This window comes from Seriola lalandi, unplaced genomic scaffold, assembly GCF_002814215.2.
Source record: "Seriola lalandi dorsalis isolate HSWRI2012SDOR001 ecotype SW California unplaced genomic scaffold, Sedor1 jcf7180002054584, whole genome shotgun sequence".
Lineage (NCBI taxonomy): Eukaryota > Metazoa > Chordata > Actinopteri > Carangiformes > Carangidae > Seriola > Seriola lalandi.
The window spans coordinates 684,713-711,087 of NW_019525137.1; the positions used below are offsets into that span (position 1 = coordinate 684,713).

At 41.7% G+C, this 26,375-nt stretch overlaps 1 protein-coding gene across 2 annotated transcripts in view; it reads right to left on the reverse strand.

The window, feature by feature from the left end:
* scube1 (signal peptide, CUB domain, EGF-like 1) overlaps window positions 1–26,063 on the reverse strand; it is a 109,588-nt gene extending 83,525 nt beyond the window's left edge. For both annotated transcript variants that reach the window (XM_023418749.2, XM_023418748.2), the window contains exons 1-3: window positions 25,879–26,063; window positions 23,310–23,432; window positions 6,041–6,166 (exon numbers count right to left, since the gene is read on the reverse strand). In XM_023418749.2, coding sequence (XP_023274517.1) covers window positions 6,041–6,166; window positions 23,310–23,432; window positions 25,879–25,966 — 337 coding nt within the window. In that variant the 5' untranslated portion in view covers window positions 25,967–26,063. The remainder of the gene's footprint in view (window positions 1–6,040; window positions 6,167–23,309; window positions 23,433–25,878) is intronic.
* Between the last annotated feature and the right edge of the window lie 312 nt (window positions 26,064–26,375).

A 26,375-nucleotide genomic window follows, 5' to 3' on the forward strand; every position in this document is an offset into this window, starting at 1 on the left:
TTTGTGGTTTTAAGAACCAAAAACCATCTCAGTGTAGTTTTACATCTCCTCTCTCAGGCTTCTCTCTGGAGCTGTATTAACAACAGGTCAGTGAGCCAATCAGAAGAGAGGAGGCTCTGAGCCTCTCTTCCCAACCGCAACACTTCATGGGATGATGGAAAATGTTTTGCTCCCACCTGATCTGAGGGCAGATTGGTTGAGAAGCTGGATCAACAAGACAATGCTTTACAGAAATGTGTCAGTTTTTTATTTAGTTGTCAATATTTTGACTTTCTTAGTCTGATTTAGTTATGGATGGTGCTTTTATCAGTGTGAGAGGCTGGATAAATTCAGCTTATATTACAGATATATTTTGTCTTTCTTTATTTCTTTCTCCCTGTATATTTTGATTATTGATTCATGTTTTGAATTCCTTTAGTTTTAGAGGCACAGCTCCAGCAATGATGTTCTGGGCAGCTGATTCATATAGGCCCCGCAGACTAATATTATGGCTGCCTTACATCTAAACTTTTTGTCTTTGTGTCCTGCTGCAAAACCTGTCAACCAAACACAAAAAACCTGTTTCTCTGGTGAGAAATTAACAATTACAGTTGGCGACCTGATAGAAGTGATGTTACTGTTCTCTCCCTGGGTATCCAACATCACCTTGATCAGATGGCACAGTTTGGTGCAGCCAGGCTCTATGACAGTGTCTTTATGAGGCTGCTAAAAAATAATTGTTCCTCACACAACCACATGCCGGGAGTCTCATTTGTGTAACATCCAATCTTAAAAATCTGTGTGTCATTCCACCCTGCTCAGCAGCAGGTGAGCTGTATCCAACCAGCTTGGACAGCAGTCTTTGTGCAGTCTGGATGTTGGGACTGGATGTTGATTAGTCCCTGCCCCTCTTCAGTCAAAAGACAGATAGAGGGCTGCTGCCCAGAGCCAGAACAGAGGAAATCCAGGATGGCTCTCTGAATGTCCTTTCTCAGGCCTCTTGTCAGAACAATGACTCTGTGCCAAAGACTTGAGGCAACCAAATACTTGGCAACTACAACTCTTCCCCTATATGACAACTGGGGTAGCAACAATTTCCATTTCCCACAACTGAGCGCACGCTTTCACCTGAACTCCCTCCCAGTTCTTTGTCTAAAAGCCGTTAAATACACCCAGTCCTTTCAGCCCCTCCTCCCCCCACTCAAGTCCTCCAGGCAGACGGGGCTGCAGGCTGACAGAGGAACTTATCATAGGTCAGTCATACACTAAAATGCCAATACGGACAACTTTGGGGGTGTATTCAAGTATCAACCTGTGGGGCTGAAAAATGAAGCCAACACTGAAGTGCTAAAAACTGCAGTTCCTCTAACGACCACTAGAGTCTGGCTCCAACAGTGAGTCAATCCCCATAGACTCCCATGTTAAAATGTCCAACTTTACAGCAGAAATAAACATGTTTACAGCCTGGTACAAAAACAGTTTTGGTCTCTAGAGCTAAATTCCTCTTTCAAGACAACCGTTTATATAACTCACCTGTTTAATTAAGGCTTAAAGTTATGTAGAATTGAGGGCGTGGCCCCTTTTAGTGAGTGTATGCTTACCACATATCACACAAGCCGCCAAGATGGCAATGGTGGAGCAGCTCACTCTGAGCTTCAAAACTTTTCTTCAGAAACATGTGGGTGGCATCACAGAGGAAACATACCATCTTTATTTCTGGTCTATGGGTTGTACCATATGGAAATATCTGATATAACAAAATCATGATCTGAACAGCTCACAGGTGATATTGTTGTTTTAGTTAACCTGTTATTGTAGGTTTGATGAACATATCTAATGTCCTCAGTGACTTTCACCTACGTGTATTGTCTGCCTGCTGGTTGAGGTTTCCTCCACCACACTGGACAAAAGGAGGCTGATGGTGGATCCCCTGCTACCACTGTAAGATTCAGATTTGAGACAGTGTGTATTATATTTCACTTTATTTCGGCTTTGGAAGCATTTATTTTGTCATGATTAAAGGTCCATATAGTATAAAGGTAGATGTCCATGTGTTGTTTGATTATAAAGCAGGTCTAGGTTCTATATTAATACTGTGAAAGTATCACAGCGCTCAGTCCACAGAGAAATGCACACAGCCTGTATTCAGAAACTGAGTCTTAAAACCAGCTGTCAGGACTTCTGGAACTTTGTGATGTCACAACAAAGCTGTCACTACTCTCAGCCACGCCCTAAGCCACCAGGACCCACCATCCAACCTTGGATTTGGTTTGGTTGTTTACCTGAAATCTGCTATATTTTTATTTGACACTCAGAAAACAGTCAGCCAATCAGAAGAGAGGCTCAGAGCCTCTCTGAGCAAACTGTAGGCATTAGTTTGTCATGTGACATGACATCACTACTTGCAAGCCTTGGGAACTGATGTCTACCATGGGGAAAATTCTTTTTAGCCTGGAGTTGGGAATCTTGCCATCAGGATGAAACAGGAATTTTGCCAAACCACTTCAAAATCTCAACAAGTTTTTGTTTAGGAAACATAAAACAACATCCTCCGAAACCGTGACTTTGTTCTTTAGAACTATGTAAGGGGAATAAAAAGAACAACACATTTCTTTCTGTGAGTCAGAAATCAACTGTTGATGCCCCATCCCTTTGCACCTGACAAGGGCATGGAAATTTGAAAGTCATTATTTGGTGATTATGAGGCACGACACGCGTGAAAATGGCCAATTGGCCTCCACACAAAGATGACAGGAAGGAAGAGTTTTACCATTTTGGGCTCTGACTCAATGCGACTGATTATGTTTGTGATGAGTAAGAGGATTATTTTACCTCTGTTAACTCTGAACACACACAGCACATCATATTGTCTTCTACAGGTAAATCTTCTGTCAGAAAGCAGCTGAAGCAGATTGTAAAAATGTATCATGTCATACTCTATGCAGCCAGCAGTCAGCTCATTACCCTAAAGCAAAAGTTAGACAGTGTCATTTAAAAGTGTAGTTCTTTCTAATTCACCTCAGTCTTTTATTTATAATGCACTAATGGTTCAGAGCAGCCCTCTCACTGATGAATAATTTTACGTCTCATCACATGAGCCTCCTGTAGCACAATATTGTGTGCTATAAAAAATAAGATCGTAATATTCATTCGAGCCAATTAAATCGGACTCATGGGCCTGTGACAATTAGTCTCATTTGTTTAATTTGTTCTCAATAAATGTAGCGACTATCCTGACCACAAATTAGCCACCCAGTCATGTGCAGTAGAATGAATCCAGAGTCCAGCTCTCAGTAAATTACTTTTATATTGCGAATAAGAAAAGTGGTTGTATGATGGCTGGCTGTGGCTTTTTGTGTTCCCGGCGTGAGAGCGGTAAAAACGGTGAGATCTCTCCGTCACCCTGCATCATTAGCTGATCTGTTGCACCTGTGCCACATATAGACTCCACCTGTCCCATTACTCCACCACCCGTGATGTGGCCTGACGTAGACTACACATATAGACAACCATAAATACACAGACATGTTAGATGGCTCATACATTAATCAAAAACAACAGTAGAGATCATCCAACAACATTTATACATCCTTCTAACCTGTAATTGTAAATATTACAATATATTTATAGCTGCTCGACGTTAACTCTGCTTTGTGGCTCCTGTTGCTTGTAAAAAATCAGCTGGCACACTTTGTCATAGCTGCTGGTGCTAAATTAAACTTGTTCAGTCCTGATTAATTGCCGTTAGGGTTAGGGTTAAGGTTAGGATGGAACAAAAGAAAATGTGGTTTCATCCACCATCTTGAGGTCCAGCGCTGTCAGTATCAGTCGCTGAGCTTCTATGATGTACTGTATTTACTGTATTTAAGTGCCAAATTAAACCTGGATGAAAACAGAACTCTAATCGCTCAAAATATTCAGTTTATATCAAGGGACTTTAGTGCAAAAGATGTTTTCATAATGTTATAACTAATGATGTTTAAAGGTTCTGTCAACTGGATTTTAAACAATAATACAGCAGCAGTGTTTTTAACTCTGCTTTATCTCAGCTGTCTGAAATTCATTCCTGTGAAGTGAATCCACAGCTAAGCAGCTACTCTGCTCTGCTGGCTGGTGCTAAGAGCACTCAATCTCTCCAAAGGCTCGAGGCCTGAGGTACAAGACTGACAAATGCCAAACCAAATCCCACCAAAGACACAGAGCGTCCAAAGTGACGTAGTTTTTCATGTTTCTGATTTTAGTTTGCTCTCGTCAGTCAGCAGTGGAGGACTGAGGGATGAAATGTGTTTGAGCATGCCCCTGCAGAACTACATTTTGCACAGGGCAGAAAAAAACATTAGTCCTGTTGACAATAAGTCAGTAACGCAGCACTGGGGCTAAATGGGCTGGATCTGTTAGTAATAAGAGCAGCCAGATATCTGTAGGAGAACTCTTCAACCCTGACCGCCCTCCCAACAGAACAGAGAAAGAAGCATAAAACAGCACAAATCATGGAAACCCTCCAAACGATGACAGAGGGTCTCTCTGGAGAAAGGCAAGCTGAGCCAGACAGGCTTAGGAGATACAGGGACACACACACACACACACATAGACAGACTGACATATCTATTCATGCACTGAATTATATGGATGCATAGACACATACCCATAAAACCTCATACACTCACCAATACACACCGCGGATAGATGAACACTGATGCACACTTAAACCCCTTTCACACTGGCCAAAAACCCACTAACACCCACTAACATCTGGCTTTTGTCTTCAGAGGGGAAGGGGTACAATCAGCATTCATTCCTAGGTCAAATGACTCTGCAGAAGTCACGGATGTTTATCGACTCCAGCTCCAATCAGCAGTGATGGAAACATTACTCAATTTTCCAGCGCGACGCTGTAATGCACGCCGCCTCCGTCGGTAACGCGAATTCCATCCATCTCTGCTACAGCAGCGCTCAAGCATCGTTCAGTCAGCGTTAAGTCGGAAGCGACTGAAGTAACTACACAGTAACTACTGCTGTTAACTAACCCTGTTTCCTGGTGCACAGCAGGAAGAATAAACGGAAAGGCAACCTTGTCTACTGGTACACAAAGAAAGCCCAACATGAATTTAAAACTTCCATTGGGCCTAAAATCCTTTAGATTTCACTGAAAAAAAAGTGAAACTTTTTTTAATATAGCGTGCAACCTTGCATTTCAACCCCACTGAGCTTCAACACATTCTGACAAATATTCAGTCATACCACAATCAAGCATTCTGTCAAGATCAGGAGACCGTCAACATGTTGATGTTCGGTCCTTGTGGATTGGACGAAACATGTCTTCTAACTCAGTCTTCATTTTGATCTCAGTTCCTCATCCTTTAAAGTTTGGTGCCTGTCTGCACCTTGCCCGGCAGGGGAGGACTAAAACATCTCCATCCCGAGCCTCCCTCACAAACCACCAGTTTATTGGTGTAACAGGCACCAGACTAGTTATACATTCATTATTATCATTAGTTGTTTTGTTGTTTTTGATTACAGGAGAAAGCGGAGGCTACATGTGTGTCATAGCAGAAATATTGAAATATTCATATTTATATCATGTCAATAAGTTAGAAGAATATTAGGTGAAGGGCAGTAGTCTCTCTCTCTCTCTCTCTCTCTCTCTCTCTCTCTCTGTCTCTCTCTAAACAATGGTAAACAAAAGTCATGTGACTGCTTTCTGCACTTTTCCCACCGCCCATCAATGATGGATAATTATTATTATTGATGATCATTATCACTCAGTAGTAATCATACACAGTTGAGGTGATGGAAGAGATCCATCAACTCATTCCTGCTTGTTATATCATCGCCGGTTAAGTTGACTGTTCATGGTTCAGACCACAACGTCCACTACTGACAAAAATCTGTCCACAAATAGACAGGCTGACAAACACCTGCCAAAGTGCTCAAAGCTACCTGTGTGGTAGTTCCTGCAGGACAACATTTTGCCATGATGACACACACACACACACACAGTCATATTAACACAAACACACACATAGAGGAGGATGAATGTATTTAAACAGACTATTCTTACCCAGACAGTTGTGTCCGTCGTGGGCCAGCATGAATCCATCATAGCAGGTGCACCTGTAGTTTCCTGGTATGTTGATGCATTCATGGACGCAGCCCCCGTTGTAGTCGTTCTCACACTCATCCATGTCTGAAAGAGAGAGGATTTTATTTTGTCTTTTAGTTCTGCCGTTGTGTGCACACTGTCAGTTGTTACACAGGAATATTTTCCTCTCTCTGAGGCCGTTTGTTGGCATTGACTCTTGTACTTACACAGTGAGATCATCCATCATTACAAACATAAAACTGCAACTGGTTTGGTCAAAGTTTCTGATTTACTGACTGTTTCCTTGTCAGTGGTGTGTAATGTCACACAGCCCTTCCCATCAATCACTGGACACGTGATTTTTATATTTTTAAGGCATCTGTGGTGGAATTGGAAGCTGTTTCTTAAACAGTGATGTAGAATCTATGTGAATTCAACACATTGTCAGTACAGATTTGACTAATACAGTTATATATACACTTATTTATTTGTCTTTTGAGTTATCGATCACTTCCTAGATTGCTTTGCGTTTGCCAGCTCTCTGATCAGTAACCATGGGAAATAATAGGAGCTTCCAAGGGCCATCACCTGCCCCTGGTGGCTGTATATGATTCAGATACATTTTTCAGGACTGCAGACATTACTCATGTCTGGACATCAGTCAGAGCCGCTAAATAAAGAGTCTAGTGACAGTATTATGACAGTGTGTTTGTTGGAGCAGGAGATAGGGATAACAAGAAGACAAACAGATATGAGGCAGCAGGTGACTATATCCAAACAGAGGATGATGATGATGATGATGATGATGTTCTGATAAATGACTTCAATGTTGTTCTACAATAATACCCCCAGTTGCAATGATGCAGGAAGGGAGGGATAAGGTGGGGGTAGTTTGGGTGGAAGGTGAGGAAGCAGATGAAAGTGTCAGCTGGTGTTTATTCGTCTATGGATGCCCCCCCCCCCCCCCCCCCCCCCATCAACCCACATCTCCATGCCGAGCCTGTGGAGTCTTTCACAGGAGCCACTCACAAGTGGTTGCCATGCGGAGCCACTTAAATAAACAGCCCTCCCCTCCGTGTGAACAGCAGGAGATCTGCCAGGCAGCGAGGAAGACCCCATCCCACATCCTCCTCTGCTGTCTGTCTGTCAGCGCTCCACTTACATACCTGCTCGCTTATCTACCCGTCTGTCTATCTACCTGTCTTTCAGCATGTCCAACAGTTTGACAACTGATATCAGTGACATCACTGATAGCAGCCCCTTCCCTCCTCTTGCAGGTGTGATAACAAAAAGACTTTCTATATGTCACAAACACCACAACACCAGACTCAACCAACTCATTCCCTCAGTTTTACCAAATGTATTCTTGAGCAAAATATACTGTTTATCTATTATTTTGAAGGACAATACCAATATAATAATTTTTAGACTGAAGAATCAATAGTTATTATTTAGTACAGATAAATATTTAAAGGTCTTCTAATTGTAACAATCACTGGCAGGAATTTGAATGTTTTTCGGACTGTAGCAGCACACTATAATGCACTCAGTATATCATACTGTATATGGCAATCTGATGTGTTTTGGGAATTTACCACCACGTTGAGCTGGGAGGTAATAATTAAAGAGACAGTTTAAGTAGTAGAGTCATTTCCCTTAAAACCATTCAGACCCTGACAGAGAGGACATTTTTGGCAGATAGAAGTCAGTAGAATTTATCCTCTAGGGACCTCGAATATCTGCAGCAAATTTTATAGTAATCCATCTAATAATGAAGATAGTTGTCTGTGAAGCACAAATATCAACCTCATTACAGGAAAAGTTACAGGTTCAGCAAAGGGATTGTTTAGCCTGGTTTTACCAGCACTGAAGCCCAGGGTGTCACAGAAAGGCTAAAAGGAGAAGCTAAATGACTAAGCTAATCGATTAGCTAATAGGAAAAGGAAATGGAAATTGAAGAGGGAATCCAAGAATGTATTCCCATTTTTAAAATGCCTTTTCAAATAGTTTTTCAAATTCTACTGTTTATTCATAAATTAATAAATGGTTTATTTAGTGTTTTATGTTGTTTTTGTAAATCCGTTTTAAAATCTGAAGTATTTATTGATGGATTAATCAATCACTTCTAAATTGTCCATAATGCCTATTAAAATATGAAATTAAGGAAATGCTTTATTACTTTTCCTGTGACATCGAGTTATCAGGATATTTGAGTCTGGACCAAAGAAGGGGACCAACCCAGTGACAACACCATCATCCCTAGAGCCATGGTTACTAAACCAGGATCTCACCAACCCTGTGTCCTTGGATTTTTATATTAGCAACAGTAAATATGTTATGAGAAAAAAACTACGTGCCACCTGAATAAAGTTTTTTTTTTTTTTATCAGCATGATTAGTGAATCTAGAGTTCATACTGAACATATTGTGTGTAACACACTGACTGACAATAAATTTAATTTGTTTTCCTACAATATAGCGTCCAGTCACAGCAACTGCAGCATGATGAATCTTTTTAATGGTTCAGGTTACACAACAGGACATGTTTACTTTGTGAAAATTTAGCCAAAGCTACAATCACTGCCTCACCTTAATCAAAGTATTTCACTAAGTTAAACCTGACCACAGTCAGAACATGATGCTGTGTCCTGACAGTATGACCCCACCATCCTACACAGGGACATGGAGCTTCTCTGACTGAAAGAAGATGATTACTGCCTCTTCAAAATATGTCGAACAAATTAGTCGTACACAGACACAATTTCAAGGACAGCTGGTGTAACAGTGTGTGTGACACCTAGACACTGGTGTGACTAAAGCAGATGAAAATTTAGGTCCAACAAATCAGCAGTGGTGAACTTAATACGAGTCTAGGCTTTCTTTGTTTGGATGACAAAGCTTTTCAGGAAGCAGTTGAAAACTCTCAGTGACTCAGGTTTGATGGATAGGTGGAGACTGATGTCTCCGAGCAGGAACGAGATGTTGGCACACAACAGTGACGGCTGACAGACACACACACATACATACCATAGACAGACATAGCTCTCAGCTTCCTCATCCTGCATGTGGACAAAAGCCTGACCAGGACACTGAGCATATATACACACATTACCAAGACAAGAACACATGCAAACGTGCCGATGCACACAGAAAACAACAAATGCGCATACGGACTCACATACCACAAGTACAGACGTGAGGATTTAAAATGAACACATTCACACACTACATGTGCAACACATACACATACACACTCAGACATGTTCGTCCTTTTAACGTGGTGATTTTGGCTGCAGTAAAATCTCTCTGAAGAGTCAAAAAGGAGACAGACATAAACATGAAAAGACCCTCATCTGAGAGGTTTCACTTTGTTAGAAACCGTTATGAAAAAAGCCAAATCAATGCCACATTCTGCACCATGAAGCGCCAAAGACATGTTTACCGGAAGCCAATTATGCAGGCCAACACACATCAGTGCATTTGAACTCTGTTTGTCTGATTTCTGACAAAGGAGCCCCATCTCTGGACTTGAAGGGCCACTCCAGCATGATTGGAATTAGATGAGAAGATAAATATCTCATCCTATTACATTCAATACTCTAATACGAAGCAGGAACCTGAGCCTTCTTCAAAAAGTGACCAAATAGCTTCAAATGAGCTGCATGTGTGTGACAACAGGCAGAGTTCACTTTAAAGGAAGGGAAAACATAACAAATGACAAGAAAAAATCAATCATGGTGGAATTATGCTTTAAAGAGCGTAAGTCTTGTGTATATAAACTCCCCACAGCCATCAGTGGCTCATCCTAAAAGGCATTTGCAACCAATTAGGGTGAGCTGAAGAGGGCGACTGTTTGGGGAAAGGTTGTTTGGACACTTCGCTGTGCTGCCAGTTCAGATGGCTCGGTTCAGCAGGATGTGGCACCTCCTATGTGCTCTGCTTTTCATCTGTCATAGATGAATGGAGAAGGTAAAGACGAGAAGTAAATGAGAACGGGGGGGGGGGGCTTCACTGAGGGTGACTGAAAAGCAGCAGGTGATTAATTTGTGGCTGAAATACTTCAAACAGACAGACTGAGTCTACATTAACACTACACATATTTTCCTCTCTCTGTCTTGCCTTTCATTCACTAAGCTGGTGTTTTAAAGGTTATTTTCATCTGTCCATCCCATTCTCATGGACGCGATATCTCAGTAACGTCTTGACGGAAGTGCTTCAAATTTGGCAAAAACATTCACTTTTTTTTAAGTGGTCAAAGGTCAAGGTCATGGTGACCTCACAAAACATGTTTTTGGCCTACTGAACGCAATATATCTGTAACACCTTAAGGGATTTTTTTCAAATTTGACACAAACATTAATTTGGACTGAGGGATGAACTGATTAGATTTTGGTGGCCAAAGGTCAACAGACACCAGACACCTCCAGCCAGGAGACAAACATTACACTTATGTGGTGTGCACCTTAACTATTATATAGTTAGATATATAACTATATACAGGCTACCAGGGCAAAATCAGAGCATTTATAAATCATTCTCCAGAATGGATAAACTGTACTGTAATGCAAAACATTATTAGCTGAAGAGAACAGGAGGGTCACACCTGAACATTCTATGGACAGGTAGGAATCTGGTTTATCTGTCTGAGGCAAACTGCAGTTGCAGGTTGGGGATATTCACACCTGCCCTGGGATCTAAAGACTCAGGCCACATCTACACTAATTTGTCCTAGTTTTAATCACTTTTCCTACGTTTGGCCTCCACAAGATTCTTGTGTTGTGTTGTAGTCTGGCCGGACAGAAACAGACACCCACAATCTCTCCTGATTGGGTCTTATCCATATCTCCAATCTCCACCTCTAAATCGCACTCAAAGATATCACTGTTTCTAGCAATGCTGAAGCCACACACAGTGCATGATGTGATGTGGTCTTATCATTGACATGTCTTTGTTTCTGTTGTCAGATGAATCCAATTTTAAAATAACTGATTTGAATAACAACAGCAACCATCCCACTGATTAGTTAGATAATGGGAATAACATCAACCCAGCTGTTTGAGTCATGTGTGCTGCTGACAGGCCTTAAAGAGCTGCTAGCTCACCTTAAGGAATCTGATTAGTCTGAGGTTCACTGTTCGTGCCCTACAGTATCTGGCAGTCACTGTGGTTTTGTGCACATATCAAAACACAAGCTCATTCAAGTTATTCATTTCTTTCAAGTCAGAGACTAAAAGTGTTTGGTGGTGGTGTGTGTTGAGGTGATGGAGAGAATGGGGAGAGGGTTTGAAGTGTGTGTAGGTGTGTGTGACAGAGATTAGAGGAAGGTGGGAGAGGTTGGTGGAGGTGGGTCTACTTGGCCCCAAACGGTGCCACTTCCTGCCCCTGAGCTGTTGTTGACATCTGACAGCGGTGCCCTGACAGCTTCGGACTAGCAGCTGCTTCCGCTCACATGGCCACGTTTTCTAATTGCCGGTGAAATGTTTACGCACCACATCTCATCAAGTGAATTAGGCGCCTTCACTGATGGCCCAGCGCCCTCTAACCGGACAGACACACTGAAGGGCGGAGGGGAAAGGGAGAGAAGAGGATGCTGCTCTCATCGTGTGCAGGTTTCTGTTCTCTGTTCAAAGACTGTGAAGAAGATTTCAAGAAATGATGTAGTGAGGAAATGTAAAGAAACTACACATTTACAATATCTGCAAGATTATATGACTATGTTTTAATATTGATGTTTTAACATGACAATGTGTAATGTGACAGGGGTCGTTCACAGTAATATTACACAGCTCCTCAGCCTCTGTTTGCTCACAGTTTTGGTTTTAAAGCTTGTTTACTGTATGGTTCAGTCTCAGTCATATCAACCCTGCCTCCAGGCAGCTGGTGGAGACCAAAACAGAGCCACAAGGAGATTAAATATTGGGCTTATTTTGTTGAGGTGGCCAGAACTCAACTCTAATGAAAGCCAGTGTTGCTCCATGTCTGCTGGGTATCCACATATATTAGCTTGCTAACACTTTAGCCAATGTGCGTGCAATAATGACATTTAGACGTCATAAGACTAAACCAAGAAAAACCACAAACTACAATCACCTCCTCATGGTTGTATTCCTCCTCCTCTCCGACTAGTTTCAGGTTACATCCCTGTTTATCCAGAGTCATAGAAAATATGAACCATTTGTGTGAACTTTTTATTGTCAAATTGCTCTGGGAAGTCTTGAGCTACAAGACAAAGTGTGAGGTAACTAAACACTTTGTGATTTGAGGTGACCTTGACTTTTGACAAAAAATTATTTCAGTCCAAATGAATGTTTGTACCAAATTTGAAGCGGTTCTGTCAAGATGTTACTGAGGGACGGAGAACGTGAATGCAATATGCCTCCGGCTCTGACTGGTACCGGCGTGGAGGAATAACAAGCAATAACAGCTTGTTAATAACGATATCAAGTTGCATGATGTTGAAGTTTTTAAAGGAGTGGATGTGACATGGTTTTAAAAAAAGGACCAAAAGTGAATATTCAACCTATGCTGTAGACACAATGATTTAAAAGCTCTAAAAGAATATAAGACTAAATAGTTGACTTTGTTGACCAAGGTTTAGTAATGACAGGACAAACACTGAGATATTGCTCGATTGCTGAGACCTTGTTCTATAAATATATGAGTTTACATTTCTTAACATTATTTTTTTTTCAAAATTAAAACCTGTAGAGGTTTTAATCAGTGGCTTTGACAGCCACATAAAAAAGAACAGAAGTCTTCACCAACTATTTCCACTCAGCTGTGTCCCAGAATAACAACCATATGAGCTAATTCATGAGGTTGGATAACAGGGCAAAACCAGCAATAATGTAAATATTTGTATTTTTCTAAACTATAGCATGTCATACTCCATTAGCCGGGAGAATAAGAAAACCCACAAAGTCAGAGCCTGATTATCAAGGCAGGGGCCACTCATTTTCATTCTTTCAGAGAATGACGAGACAGACAGTGTGTATGTGTGTGTTATTATATAAAGGTCTCTGTACACACGCATCACGCACAAACATGTGAGGTGAGTTAAAGCTGGAGTCAGTACCATGCTGTAAGGACTTCCTGTGAGTGACATTTCCAGCCCACAGCAGCAGACATCATGTGTCGGAGAGCGACAGGAGGGCTGGTTGGAGATGCTGCCATGAGGTCACTGGATCTATATATAAAACCTGAGCCTCACTGAATCTGACCTGCTTTACTGAGTCTGAGCCTGGGAGAGGCAGACAGACACAGGAGAGGGAGGGAATCTTTGTTGGGTGGGTTAGCATGTGTGTGAATTTAGGTGTGTGTGTGTGTGTGTGTGTCTGTCGCTAGCCAGTGAGGAGAGTGGCTGATTGATGACGGAGGTGCAGACGCCAGGCAGACAATGGCCTAGTAATTGTCTGCTACCTCTCCCCCTCGCCCTCCCACCTGCGCCATCTCCATCGCCATCTTTTCCTCCCATGAGATGCTCATTCTCTGTCTGTCTCTGTAAAACAGGTCAGGTGTTCATCACTGTGGCACAGAGTAATGGAGGAGCTGACTAGAATCTGGGCTTAAGACTGCAGGGTCTTTGTCTCTGTCTTCATATGTTCCAGTCTTACAAAGAACAAACACAAGGTGTGGTCACACCAGCCTCTTGATCTAGATAATGAATAAAGGATATAAAAGCAATGCTGCAGTTTGCAGTTTAGTAGTTACAGGGTAGGATCTACCCAAAAAAATTGTTACTAAATAGTAAATTTCATACCTAAATGACCAATGGACAAGCTGCATGAATGGACTCAGGAAGCATGAGTGAGTCAGTGGGGAAAAGGGGAAGGACAAAATATTTTGAAGTAAAAGATTTTTATTTTATGCAAACAGGATCAAACTTTACCAAGAAAAGTGGTTTAGAAATGGCAAATACTAAGTGCCGCAGTGTTACCTGAGAAAGCCTGAGAAAAAGTAGTGGGTTGTGTATACATCACACTTGCTAACATGTAAGAGATCTGACCTGTGACTGGTTCTTTCCAAGTTTTCTGAAAAAGTCTCAATAATCTGAACACATTACAGGGAAGTTAAATTAAACCCCATACTGTAGATATTCATGATGAGACTCCTGTGCATCAAGTATAGATGTAGCTTTGTTGCCATTATCTCATGTTCAGACTGAGCTCTGCCGCTAACACAGCCTTCTCACTGCACTCGGACAAGTTTTACCACAATCCAATGCAGCATCTTCCTGGCCAATAAACACAAGTACTCATCCCAGATGGAATCCTGACCTCTGATAAACCTTTTTAGAGTGGACTTGCCTACAAAGTCTGGCTCAACATGAAGCTTCCTGTGTGCAGCATCAGTACTACAATAGAACCTAGACCTGCTTTATGATCAAACAACACATGGACATCAACCTTTATGCTATATGGACCTTTAAGAAGTTCACCCTCAGTACCTCAGAATGAATTCTAGCAAACCCATGCTGAAAAAAGGCAAAATAAAGAAAATAATAATTAAACATTTATGAGATTTAACATAGTTAAGATGATTTTCTACAGCAGGGATGTCGCCACTGATCTCCCAGTACCTCTCCTCTGAACTCTGAAAACACAACAAAGTCTGTTGGATTCACAGTGATTCGTCCAATCATAATCCTCTGAATTTTTAACTCTATCAACAGCCGGCTACGGCTTTTCTACATCTCTCTATAAACAGGGAGACAACTCAGGCACTGTTCTGCACACACACACACACACACACACACACACACACACACACACACACACACACTTGCAAATGTGCAGTAAAGCAGGCTTGAGTGATACACAGCTCCTCCCACATGCTCTTCATTTGACAGGAATAAAAGTTCACATTTTTCCATAACGAGCCGGCAGTATCAGCTAGTGGAAAAGTCTACAGACAGGGCAGCGTTCATGAAAGCCAGCTCAGATGTCAGCGGTGAGCAGCTCCCAGAGAAGCACATTCACTTGAGAAAATGGCTCTTCTTAGGATACCGTACAGATGGAAGCACTCAGACGCTCGGTGTGAAGAGCGAAAACACCCATGATGAGTCTGAGTGAAATTCTGGGTGAGACTAGCTGTGGCTGGGATGTGATCCCGCTGAGTCCCGCTCAGCTACTGGCTGAACAATGTGGCCTGCAAGCTGCTAATTTGTAGTGCGGAAATGTAGCAGAGGCTGAGAGCACAGGTCGTCTCCCTTGGTCACCGGGGCTTCAATCCCAGCCGTTACAAAAGCTCAAGAGCGAGCCAGAGTTTTCTCACACAGGCCACATCCCTCTGGAGCCTTCACATTAATAATGTGATCATCAGTACAACCTATGTTCCTGTTGCTTTCTTTACAGAAAGAGAAGTAAAAAATAATCCCTCTACATCTGACTACCAATATTTTATTGGTAGTGCAGATTTCTTCAGTCATTTTTTGCCTGAGCAGTACATTTAGCTATTGATTGTACGTCTTTGTACATTTTAGCTTTCTTTAGCAGCTTTTTGTTGCTTAGCTCTCACTGTTTTGGTGTTTTGCTCTGTACCTCACAGGGTTTATAGCCAACTGTGAGCAAATAAAGGATTTTCCTGGGAAATATCTGTGAAATGTGTTTTACTTAGGAAACATGAAAGTTTTCAAGAACTGGACATAAGGTCAATCTCTAATATGTTTTCAAGTCCCAATCAAGTGTTTTAACCCCTGATCCCGGTCCAGGTCATTTAATATTGAGTACCTGCCAATACAAATGCACACAGCTGCACAGTTTGCATTACAGAGCAGAGACCCTGTTCAGAGAGAAGTAAGCCTATTCTTCCTTTGTTTCCAGCAACTGCCCCAACCTAAACAACCATGTAGATGGTTTGTCCCTCCCTTCTGATACCCTACCCCTACCAGCAGCAGGAGATACACCACAGATGATATACAGTAACAGGATGACATGCCCCCATCCATAGGGCATGAAGGGTCACTGAATGGTTTGATAATATGCTATGACCTTCATAGTCACCAGATATCAATCCAGTTGACTGTCATGTTAGTCAGCGCTCTCCGCCACCATCTAAACACAAATGAAGGAATATGTTTATGAAGAACAGTGTTCATACTTTAGGAGAGTTCAGAAACAGAGCTCTTCTGGCAGCTTGTCATGGAACAACACCAACACTAAGACTTTATGTTGGTTTTTCATTTGATTTGTAACCTGTCTGTATATTAAACTGTTGAAAGACAAATAACTAACCCTCTTATGATTAATAAGATATGCTGTGGTTAAGGTTTGGTTGGGTTTAGGCTCAAAAACAACTTGGTTAGGTTTAATAGTGCAGCCGATAACTGCATGCTTCAGGGAAATTTTTTCAAAAGTTGACACAAATGCTAAACTTGGCACAAATCCTCCTTGGATATTACTCTTTAGATAAAACATGTTAGCAACTCGAAAAATCACGATGTCTGCCATTCCTGGCAAGGAAATATAATTTTCTCATATGAATAATCAAACATTTTAACAATGTAGAAGGTGAAATGTAGTACACTGTAAAAAAAAAAAAAAAAAAAATGAAATGAAAGTATATTTCGGCAAAAATATTAGTCACAAATAAATATTAGTCACAAAAAAATATTAAAAATATTACTCACAAAAAAGCTCATTAACTAGCCTAAGTGCCAGGAAGTTAGCCTAGCAAGCTAACGTTAAGACAAGTAAAAAAGTAGATTGTTAATTCTTACAGAACTTTTGGTACATCATTAATATAATATATATTATTATTATTATATTATATAACAATATAATAAATGGTTTGCAAATACATTGTGTTTTATGCACAATTTTTCACATTACATATTAGAAATTGCACAAATAAAGCTCTGAGGAAGTGTAAGAGTTGGGAATTTGACATCCTCATTGTCTAAAACATAGAATTACATTACAAAATAATTGGAATCTGTCCCATGGGGAAAATTCTGTGCCAAAATATGTGCTATGTCAGAAATGGCGGCCATCTTAAAATTTTCAAATTTCAATTGGCTAATAGGATTGTTCAAATTAATGGCGAAATAAATGGTGCTTGTATCCACATTTGAAAGATTATTGCAGTTATCTGCTGCAGTATAAGGAAAAATCACGTTTGGGTTACCACCCCAACCTCCTCCCTACCTTGTAGTTCTATAACAGCATCACCTGACTTCCTCCTTTGCTCCCATCATAATTACTACGGCCACTAGAGGGTGCTGTCATTTGCTGTAATGACTAGCCACTAAAGATCACTTAACAATAAAACTATGGCTTGTAAAAAGCTGCTTGCACTAATGACATTGTTTTTTATGGGAGGTGTCTTTACCTCAGTGGACCAATGTGTTGTTTAGATGCAGTGCTACTTTCAGTATAAATGCCTGCTGTTAGACAGAAAGCTAGAATTTTACCTTTCTAACTGAATGAAGCACAGCATTGGTTCAGGCAGACCCAGACACGCATTAGCTGACTGGCATCAGCAGCTTCAGCCATCAAAATCACTGGTTGGTTCATCTGCTGTTTGCCTACCAGCTCACTAGAAGCATGCACAATGGAACTTGACTGGTGATAGTTCAGCCAGATGTTCAGGTCTGTTAGGCTAATAGCAGCTAATATATCTTGGAGCCTGCAGCCTTTACATGCAGGTGTACAGCGTGGTCGTTATAATCAAGCATCAAACCTCCAAGGCTGAAAAATGAAGTCAACACTGAAGTGCTAAAGCCTGCAGTTCCTGTAATGACCACTAGAGTCTGGCTCCAACACTGCGTCAATACCCATAGACTCTCATGTTAAAATGTCCATCTTTATGGCAGTTTTGTTCTCTCTAGCTAATTTCCTCCTTCATGACAACTGCACAGGGGGTGAATTTTTATATAACTTGCCTGTTTACATTTTAGTAAAGTTATATATGTAATTGAGGGTGTGGCCCCCTTGAGTGACAGGTGGGTGAGTGTATGTTTGCCAAAAAACCATCATGAAATGAAATCTCGGCTCTACACATGCCCCGCCTCTTTGTCCATTTTTGGGTTAGCTAGATGCTAGGGGTGGAGTCAGACACTGCCACTACATTGGAGCAGCTCACTCTGAGCTTCAAAACCTCTCTTCTGAGACCTGTGGGTGACATCACAGAGGCTACGTCCATCTTTATTTACACTCTATGGTTATAACTTGACACTAACCCACCACAGCTCCCTCCACAACTCCAACCTCTTCCTTATGTTAGATCACAGTTAAACAAAGGTTTTCTTATTTAACTGATTAGTTCCTATCAGCGCCTACATTACCCACAATGGAACTTGACTGGTGACAGTGTTATGCTAATAGGGGCTAATGTATCTTGGACCCTGCAGCAGAGATGAGGTCTGGTAAGTTCTCCTCTTTCTAACTCCACACATCTTTTACTTTACTGTCTTCGGACCCAAGTGACGCTGACTCGAGTGATGTCACCTGAGGACATTTATCAGACTTCACACAGCTCCCTCTGGGCACACTTAAGGCTAAACTAGTTTTTGGCTGGACCACAACAGCTGGGCCAGCCCTATAAATGTCACTGACTGACTGGTTGACTGAGTGATGATGATATTTCCACCACTAGTCAGTGGAGTGCCGAGCCACAGTCTACCAAGCTGCTGTTGTTTCTAGGCTGCTCGGGAACTGCAGGGAAGAGAAGGAGCGCTTCCAATACAATGATCCTCACCTCCATTACAGCAAATAAACAACTTTCATTACATGTATCATTATTCCTAAAAGAGGCAGATGAATAACTTAACATAAATCACACCAAGCAGAGAGAGCAGGAGAGAGGGAGGGAGAGAGAGGAGTCATCAGTAATGTGGCTTCGTACTAACCACTATGACCAACTCTACATATCAAACAGAGGGAGTTGGACATAAAGACCTGCCTCTAATAAAAGTCTGTTACGTTCTGAAGTTGAAGTAAATAAAGACTAAACTATTTTGGATCCCAGACAGAGGCTGTGCTCTGTGTGAGAGACTAAATAAGAAAGATAGTCTGTCTCAGGACAGCTAAGTCTTTGTCTGTAATTTATGTTTGGTGATTTTGTCAGATGATGTCACAGTTATAAAATCAGGATTTGTCCATAGGAGGTCCAGACATGTACTAGGTTTAGACCTAGTCTTGTTTTAACATATGTGGTAGAACCCTCCAACACCTGGAAACACAGACTGAGGTGGAGTTCATTTTTAAGTTTCATTTTGTGAACATTCAGTCATGATCATACTTAGAATTCTTTTCTCACCTGTGCTCACTGTGGGTAAATATCACTATCTGAAGCTTCTTGCTACTATCTATCTATCTATCTATCTATCTATCTATCTATCTATCTATCATCTATCTATCTATCTATCTCTATCTATCTATCTATCTATCTATCTATCTATCTATCTATCTATCTATCTATCTATCTCAAGATAAAAAAAAAGAGCACTTTAACATCAAGGAATATGGAGAATGATGAGCATCTGAAGGTCTCTGAATGAACAGGTGCTGATAAGATGACAAATGGGAAATAACACTGTGGATAGATCATACACTTCTGAGCCAATGCACACAATCCACGAAGACTGTGGAGCAACAAGCCTTTATCTGACCTTTAGTTTCATCCAATTTCTCATAATCCGCTGCATGTTTTACTACTGACTGTTGAGTGGCTATTTGCTGATATGGAGTGATGCTGATAAAAGAGGAGCAGACACAACCTGTGGGATGCAGAGAGCGAGCACAGAGGCTCTGCTGCTTCCAGGTGCTTCCAGGAATAGCAAGAACTGCTAATGGCACTGGCCAGCAAAGTGGCCCGTAATGCCTGTTGATGGAAAACACAGCTGGCCAATTACAGCACCCATATCTAATCACCGGGGTCAGGGGTCAACTCCTATCCACCATCCGTCTTCATTTGGCGTCCCTGTCACAAGCTGCTGCGTCACCACCAGAGGGAGTTTGATAGATGTCAGTGTTGAGTCAAGAGACAACACACACACACACACACACACACACACACACACACACACACAGCTGTGTCTCCAACTACTACTCCTAACCTTCACATCATGACTTGCTTTGTGTCCCCATAAGGAAGATGTGACTGTGAAAACAGATTTTGGTCCCCACAATATGAGTAATACCTGGACCACACACACACACACACACACAGAAACACACACACACACACACATACACACATACACACACTGAACATCCAAATGCTGGTGATGTAATAAAATGCAGTTGACATTCTAACTCCATCGTAGAAGCGTACAGCTCCCACACACACTCAGACATACAGAGAAATCACACACACACACACACACACACACACACACACACGAACACACACACGGATTCAGATGCTGGCCTGGGTGAAGTGATGTAATAAAAAGCTGCTGGCAGGACGCGTCTGCTCACACAGCAGCTTTATGAGAGGAAGATCATATTCCTGAAAAGCCTGAACCTTCTGTTGTCTGCTCTCAGAGGACAGAGGAACAGTTGTTACTCACAGTGTGTGTGTGTGTGTGTGTGTGTGTGTGTGTGTGTGTGTGTGTGTGTGTGTGTGTGTGTGTGCGCGTGCGTGCACGTGCGTGTGTGTGTGTGTCTCTCCTCTGTAATAAATCACTCACTATATGGAAAACAGAAAAGACAACAGAGCTGTAGTTCATGTATTTGGGGATTTTAGTTTACACAATCAATAATCCTTTACATCTAAAGGGTCACTTCAAACAAAAGTGACATCACTGTGTAGTCACCGGTGGACACAGATGGAAGGAAAAAAAAACAGAAGAGCTTATGAGAAGTTGTGTTTGTGCTATAAACCCTCTGTAATGAGTGGAAAATGTTCTGCAGAGCTGAAGTCATGGTGTCCAATCGAGGCTAACCTCTGCTCCACTAGCTTCTGTTACAGAAAGAGAGCATGTTCCTGTGGTTTACTGTCTGACGTACTGACGTCCACTACAGCACTTAGAGATGTTAGCATGAATGAATTGTTATAGGAATAACAACGTATCAAATAACAATGTGAAAACAATGTAGTGATGAACCTATAGAGAATTATCAGCTCAATCTGCAGCTCCCCTCGGCTTTACTGAGCGTCAGCTCAGTGTTTATCTGTTTACTGTCTGGTTCTGTCTCGTTTTTTGCCAATGCATTCAGTTGTTTTCAAAGAAACATCTGTAAAAAGCTTCTGTGCTCTACCTGCCCAGCAGCAAACAGCAGACAGACTCAGTCAGAGAGCAGCTGGTCAACACAGTAGAGCATTTAGCAGCTAAAGGAGAAGCTGGTGGAGACCAAACACAGAGCTAAAAGAGAGGGAACACTGGACTGAGATTCATTAGGTGACACAAACACCAGTCCACATGAATCCTCATGTTCAATGTTAGTCAGGATTATCAGTTATTACAGGATTAAAAAACTATTATTTGCGAGTGTACAAAAAAAACTACAGCTCCCATGAAAATTTACCAGTGCAGGACCAAGGAGCTCAGCATGTATTATTTCATCAGTATCTAATGTACAGTTGGCAGAATAACAACCAGTGTTGGTGTCCATGCAGCAGCTGCAGGAGTGATACATGGCTACATTAGCTGCCTCAGCCACACTTCCTCTGTTCCTCTATTTATGCATCAAAATACATTTTACAACATAGATAAATAAAAAAAATAACAAGAAATAATAAAATAATAAGCTTCATTTAGAGTAAATATTGAAAATCTTTAGGAGGTCCTTGGTGTCAATTAGGGGGTCCAGGATGCCTTTCACACAGGGACCATTCCTTTTAGTAGCTGCTCACAGTAGCTTTCTCACAGGAATTGTTATGTTAGCTGGCTAGAGCTGACAGATATCTATCAAGGTTTGGTGTGTAATACAAAAGTTTTAGAAGTGAAAAGTGTGCCTCATTGAAATTCACCTCAAGCTTCACCTTATACTTCTACATACTGAATATGTCCATAAATTAGATATCATGACAGTGGTGGTGAATAATAAGCTTGGGGTGCAGGTGGACACAATGAATTTTGATTTATGTTGCTTTATTCTATTATTCAAAGTAACTTTAGTGAGTATAATATCATCACAGCTGATAGGAATGATGGATGAGACCCAGGTTGTTGTAAACCAAAATGATTCTTTGATCCCATCCAGGTTTTGAAAATGCAAAAGCGCTGTAACAACATTTATAGAAAGGCAATCTATCTTGTTGTGTGCAGTAGAGCATACAGTACATGGGATGATTACACTGTGTGTGTGTGTGTGTGTGTGTGTGTGTGTAAACACATGTGTGAGTGGGGTTGGATTCGGCATCACAGATACAGAGAGAAAGCGTATGTGTGCAGTGGGCAGGCTGCAGCTGTGATGTGCTCTGAGGCTGAAGTGAGTGGAGGTGTGAACACACAGCCAGGCACTGCCCCTGTCTCACCCTAACCCCTGCTCAGTCAGGAGGTCCCAACCTAGGCTCTCTCTCAAATCCTGAACCGAGTCCACATTGGGTATGTGACAGTGTTGGCCCACTGAATCTTGTTGTTTATGAGCTATTTGAGCCACACACTGAAGATCCTGATAAACTATGAGTTTAAATTATAATGTGTATGAAACTGGGAACTGGTCTTGTTAGGGTTTAGTTGAAGTAAACCATAGATACAGTTCAACAGTAAAAATCAAACATTAACTATAGTACTCCAGTGTCAACCATCCACCAAATCAACCACAGCCTTTTTTCTGCCTCACTGAATGAAAGACACAATGATACTGAACATGGTCACTGGACGGAAAATGGTATTACTTAATGAACCCTTGCTTCACCTGTATCACCTAGTTAAAATAGTTGTTCAGGAGGTTAATGAAGGTCTCAGTATGCTTCAACCAAACTATGTCTCAAGGTAAATATGTTTAAGCCACACTTGAAGATGAGACGGTTAAAAAGCAGCTTCACTGTCTCTTCCTGGCTGCATCCCTCTGCTCACCAATCCTTCTCCAGCAACTCCATCTACATGTCTCTGTAGTCTTAAGGTGATGGATTGTACAAATGGGGATAAAGAGGTCAGGATGCGTCGAAGAAAGGTTGTCGGATTACGGAAGTCCCATCTGCACTTGCACATGAACATAGCGATTGAATGGACATGATGTGGATGTGTGTTTTCAAGCATGATGGAGGGAAAAAGCCTGAAAGATGCAGCAGGATGCTGGAGAAAGAGAGGAGAGGAGAGGAGAAGAGAGGCAGGGTTTAAACATAGGAAGGTCACTCACCCTCACACTGCTTTCCATCTCCCTTGTAGCCTGGCTTGCAGATGCAGTTGTAGGACTTGGGTGTGTTCTGGCAGAGGGCATCGATGTGGCAGTCGTCCGAACCCTCTGCGCACTCGTCTGCATCTGCACATTGAACATTGAACATGAACATCCGGTTAGACCTGACTCGCTGTGGGTTCAGGAAGCCCTGATGTTGGGTATGATATCTGTTTAGACAGGGCGCTCTTACTGAATAGCAGGGAGCAGATGACATCAGAGGACACCTGTACACAGATATATTTTATCTGTGACCAGTACGTCCTGCAAGGCGAGGGTCATGTAATGGAGACTACCAAAGGCATCCATTGGCCTTGCTAAGTAGACTAATGTCTGTTTTTTATTTCTGCATAGGCTCTACACAGAGTTACACCAGCAGCCTACACCACTGTGAGAATTTATACTTGTGCGATGGTGTGTCTGCGTCACTCTGTAATTAAACCGCCAAATGATTAGCAGTGGAGTGTCTACGCTACTATCTGTGTACACTTCTAATGTAGAATTTCATAGTTTCAAATAAAACCTCATTTGTTTTTCTGTTTTCTTCCTGGTTATGTCCAATCCCGTGTCTGTAAACATATAAAAACTGGTAAAACAGTGACAATGCCTATACTTTTATTTGATTCGTAGAAGAATTACCTAGCAACTGCCACACTGTGAATTCGGGCAGAGGATTGAGGCGGGTGCTAGCAAGAGTGTAAGTAAAAAGAAAAAAAACAAAAAACAATGTATTTAATGTCAATGTGGTGAAATGAAAAAAAGGACGGACAAGTAAGTCGTTGCTACAAAATCAGGTGATTCCATACATTGCTGAAATTAGTATAATATGAATGAATAAGTATCAAAAACTGCAGTTCTTCTAATGACCACTAGAAGCTGGCTCCAACAGTGAGTCAATCCAAACCAGCAAATCAAATAGTCAATCAAAAAAATGTAATATACATGTTTACAGCCTGGTACAAAAACTGTTTTGGTCTCTATAGCTAATTTCCTCCTTCATGACAACTGTTTACATAACTCAACTGTTTATATTTTATTAAGGCTTAACGTTATGTATAATTGAGGGCATGGCCTCTTTGAATGAGGTGGGGAGCAAATGCTTGCCACAAACCGTTATGCATCAAAGTCTCAGCTGCACACTCACCCCTCCTCCTTGCCCATTTTAGGATAAGCTGGGAGTTAGGGGCGGAACCAGACACTGCCAAGATGGCCACAGCGGAAGCAGCTCACTCCGAGCTTCAAAACCACTCTACAGAAACCTGTGGGTGACGTTACGGAGGCTATGTCCATCTTTATTTACAGTCTATTGTTATGACTCATATTCACGCTGAACTGGTGAGTGTGGGTCAGACATTTTAAATGGGTCACAAGCCCCAAAGGAAACCAGTATCCTGAACAAGAAACAGCCACAGTGAATCTGGAGCTGAAGTTTTTCAGTTTCCTATGAATGTAGTTCAAAGACACCAATGTATAAAGTTGTCCTGTTTATCTGAATGCAAATTAATTTGCTTTCTCAGATCAATCAGTCCCAGGGTGCACTCACCCAAAAGCATCACAAGCCCTTTGTGTGACAGTGAGAGAGAGATCTGAGGTCAAGGTCCAGCCTCAGACTCACATGCAAAGAACAGAGTTTAACAGCTCCCCAATTGATCAAGTTATTGATAGAAGAGTCGGTCACATCTGGGCCTGAATCCCAGGGCAGAGGGCCAACTCATTACACCACACACACACACACACACACACACACACACACACACACACACACACACACACACACGCACACACACTCCACCTCCCTCCTCTTCCTCCTCCAGCTCCAGACAGGCCACCGAACCGGGAGACAAGATGCTCTCCAGCGGCTCAGCGGACTCTTTCTTAAACCCACCCCGGGGTAAATCATTTCTGCGCCGTTTCCAGAAGGTGAAAACAGTCAACCCTCTCACTCCAGACCAAAGCACATGAGTGCTTAACCCTGAGATCAAGCTGCTGTTTCCCATTGAAATTGACGTTTGCAGGCAGGAAACAGAAGTTCCAGTGAAGTCTGTGCGAATGGGAAACCGACTGGAAATTCATTTGCACATCACAAATGCTTTTCAGGAAAAAAAAAAAACTGAACTAAACCTGAGTTTCTACTAAGACTTTGTTATTAAATTAATGAGGTATGATTTACGAAACGACTAAATGGAACTTAATAAATGTCTTTTTTATGACCAATCCCGTCGTGTCGAACATAGTGGGAGTTCCAGACATATTAAGTGTATTTTTGCATCACTACGATGATGTTCTAATATCACAGCACATGAAAATTTCATAAATTATAATAATATCAAATGAACATGCGGTATCTGCTGGTGTTAGTCAGAGGCAAGTTTAAAGTGGTCTAATTGTGTTTAATGATGTTTGATATCATTAGATTATCCCCGGCACTTACTCACACATGTTCCCATCATTCCCCCCGTCACACTAAAGCCACCTAAAGGTGCATGTAATGGTTGACAATAAAGCAAGACAGTTAGGAAAGGGGAGCTCTTACCTGCAAGTCCGACATTCCCCATCACCCTGCAAGTATTTATGAGGAGGATAAACAAACAAACGTCCCGGGAAAAACAAGCGTTCCCCATGCTGACAGACGGTGTGAGGATTCAGCAGGGCTTTTCTGGGGGTTTGGACTGTGTGTGTGTATGTGTGTGTGTCTCTGATAGGAGAGGAGGAGGACCGCTTTTGGTAGACTGGCAGCGGTAGGAGAAAGAGAGAGAGGGAGAGGGGGAGAGAGAGAGCAGGAGAGACAGGGGAGGCAATCCCAGCCCTCTGATTGGCTTGTTTGTGCCAGTACAGAGAGAGAGAGAGAGAGAGAGAGAAAGAGAGAGAGGGAGAGACATGCAGCATACTTAGCTACACAATATGTAATAATAATTAAAATTTAATTATTACTATTATTATTATACATATAGAACACACACACACACACACACAGAGTTTTTGCCATTTCCTTTTTTAGCTTAACTATCAATTTTATTTTACTTAATGAGG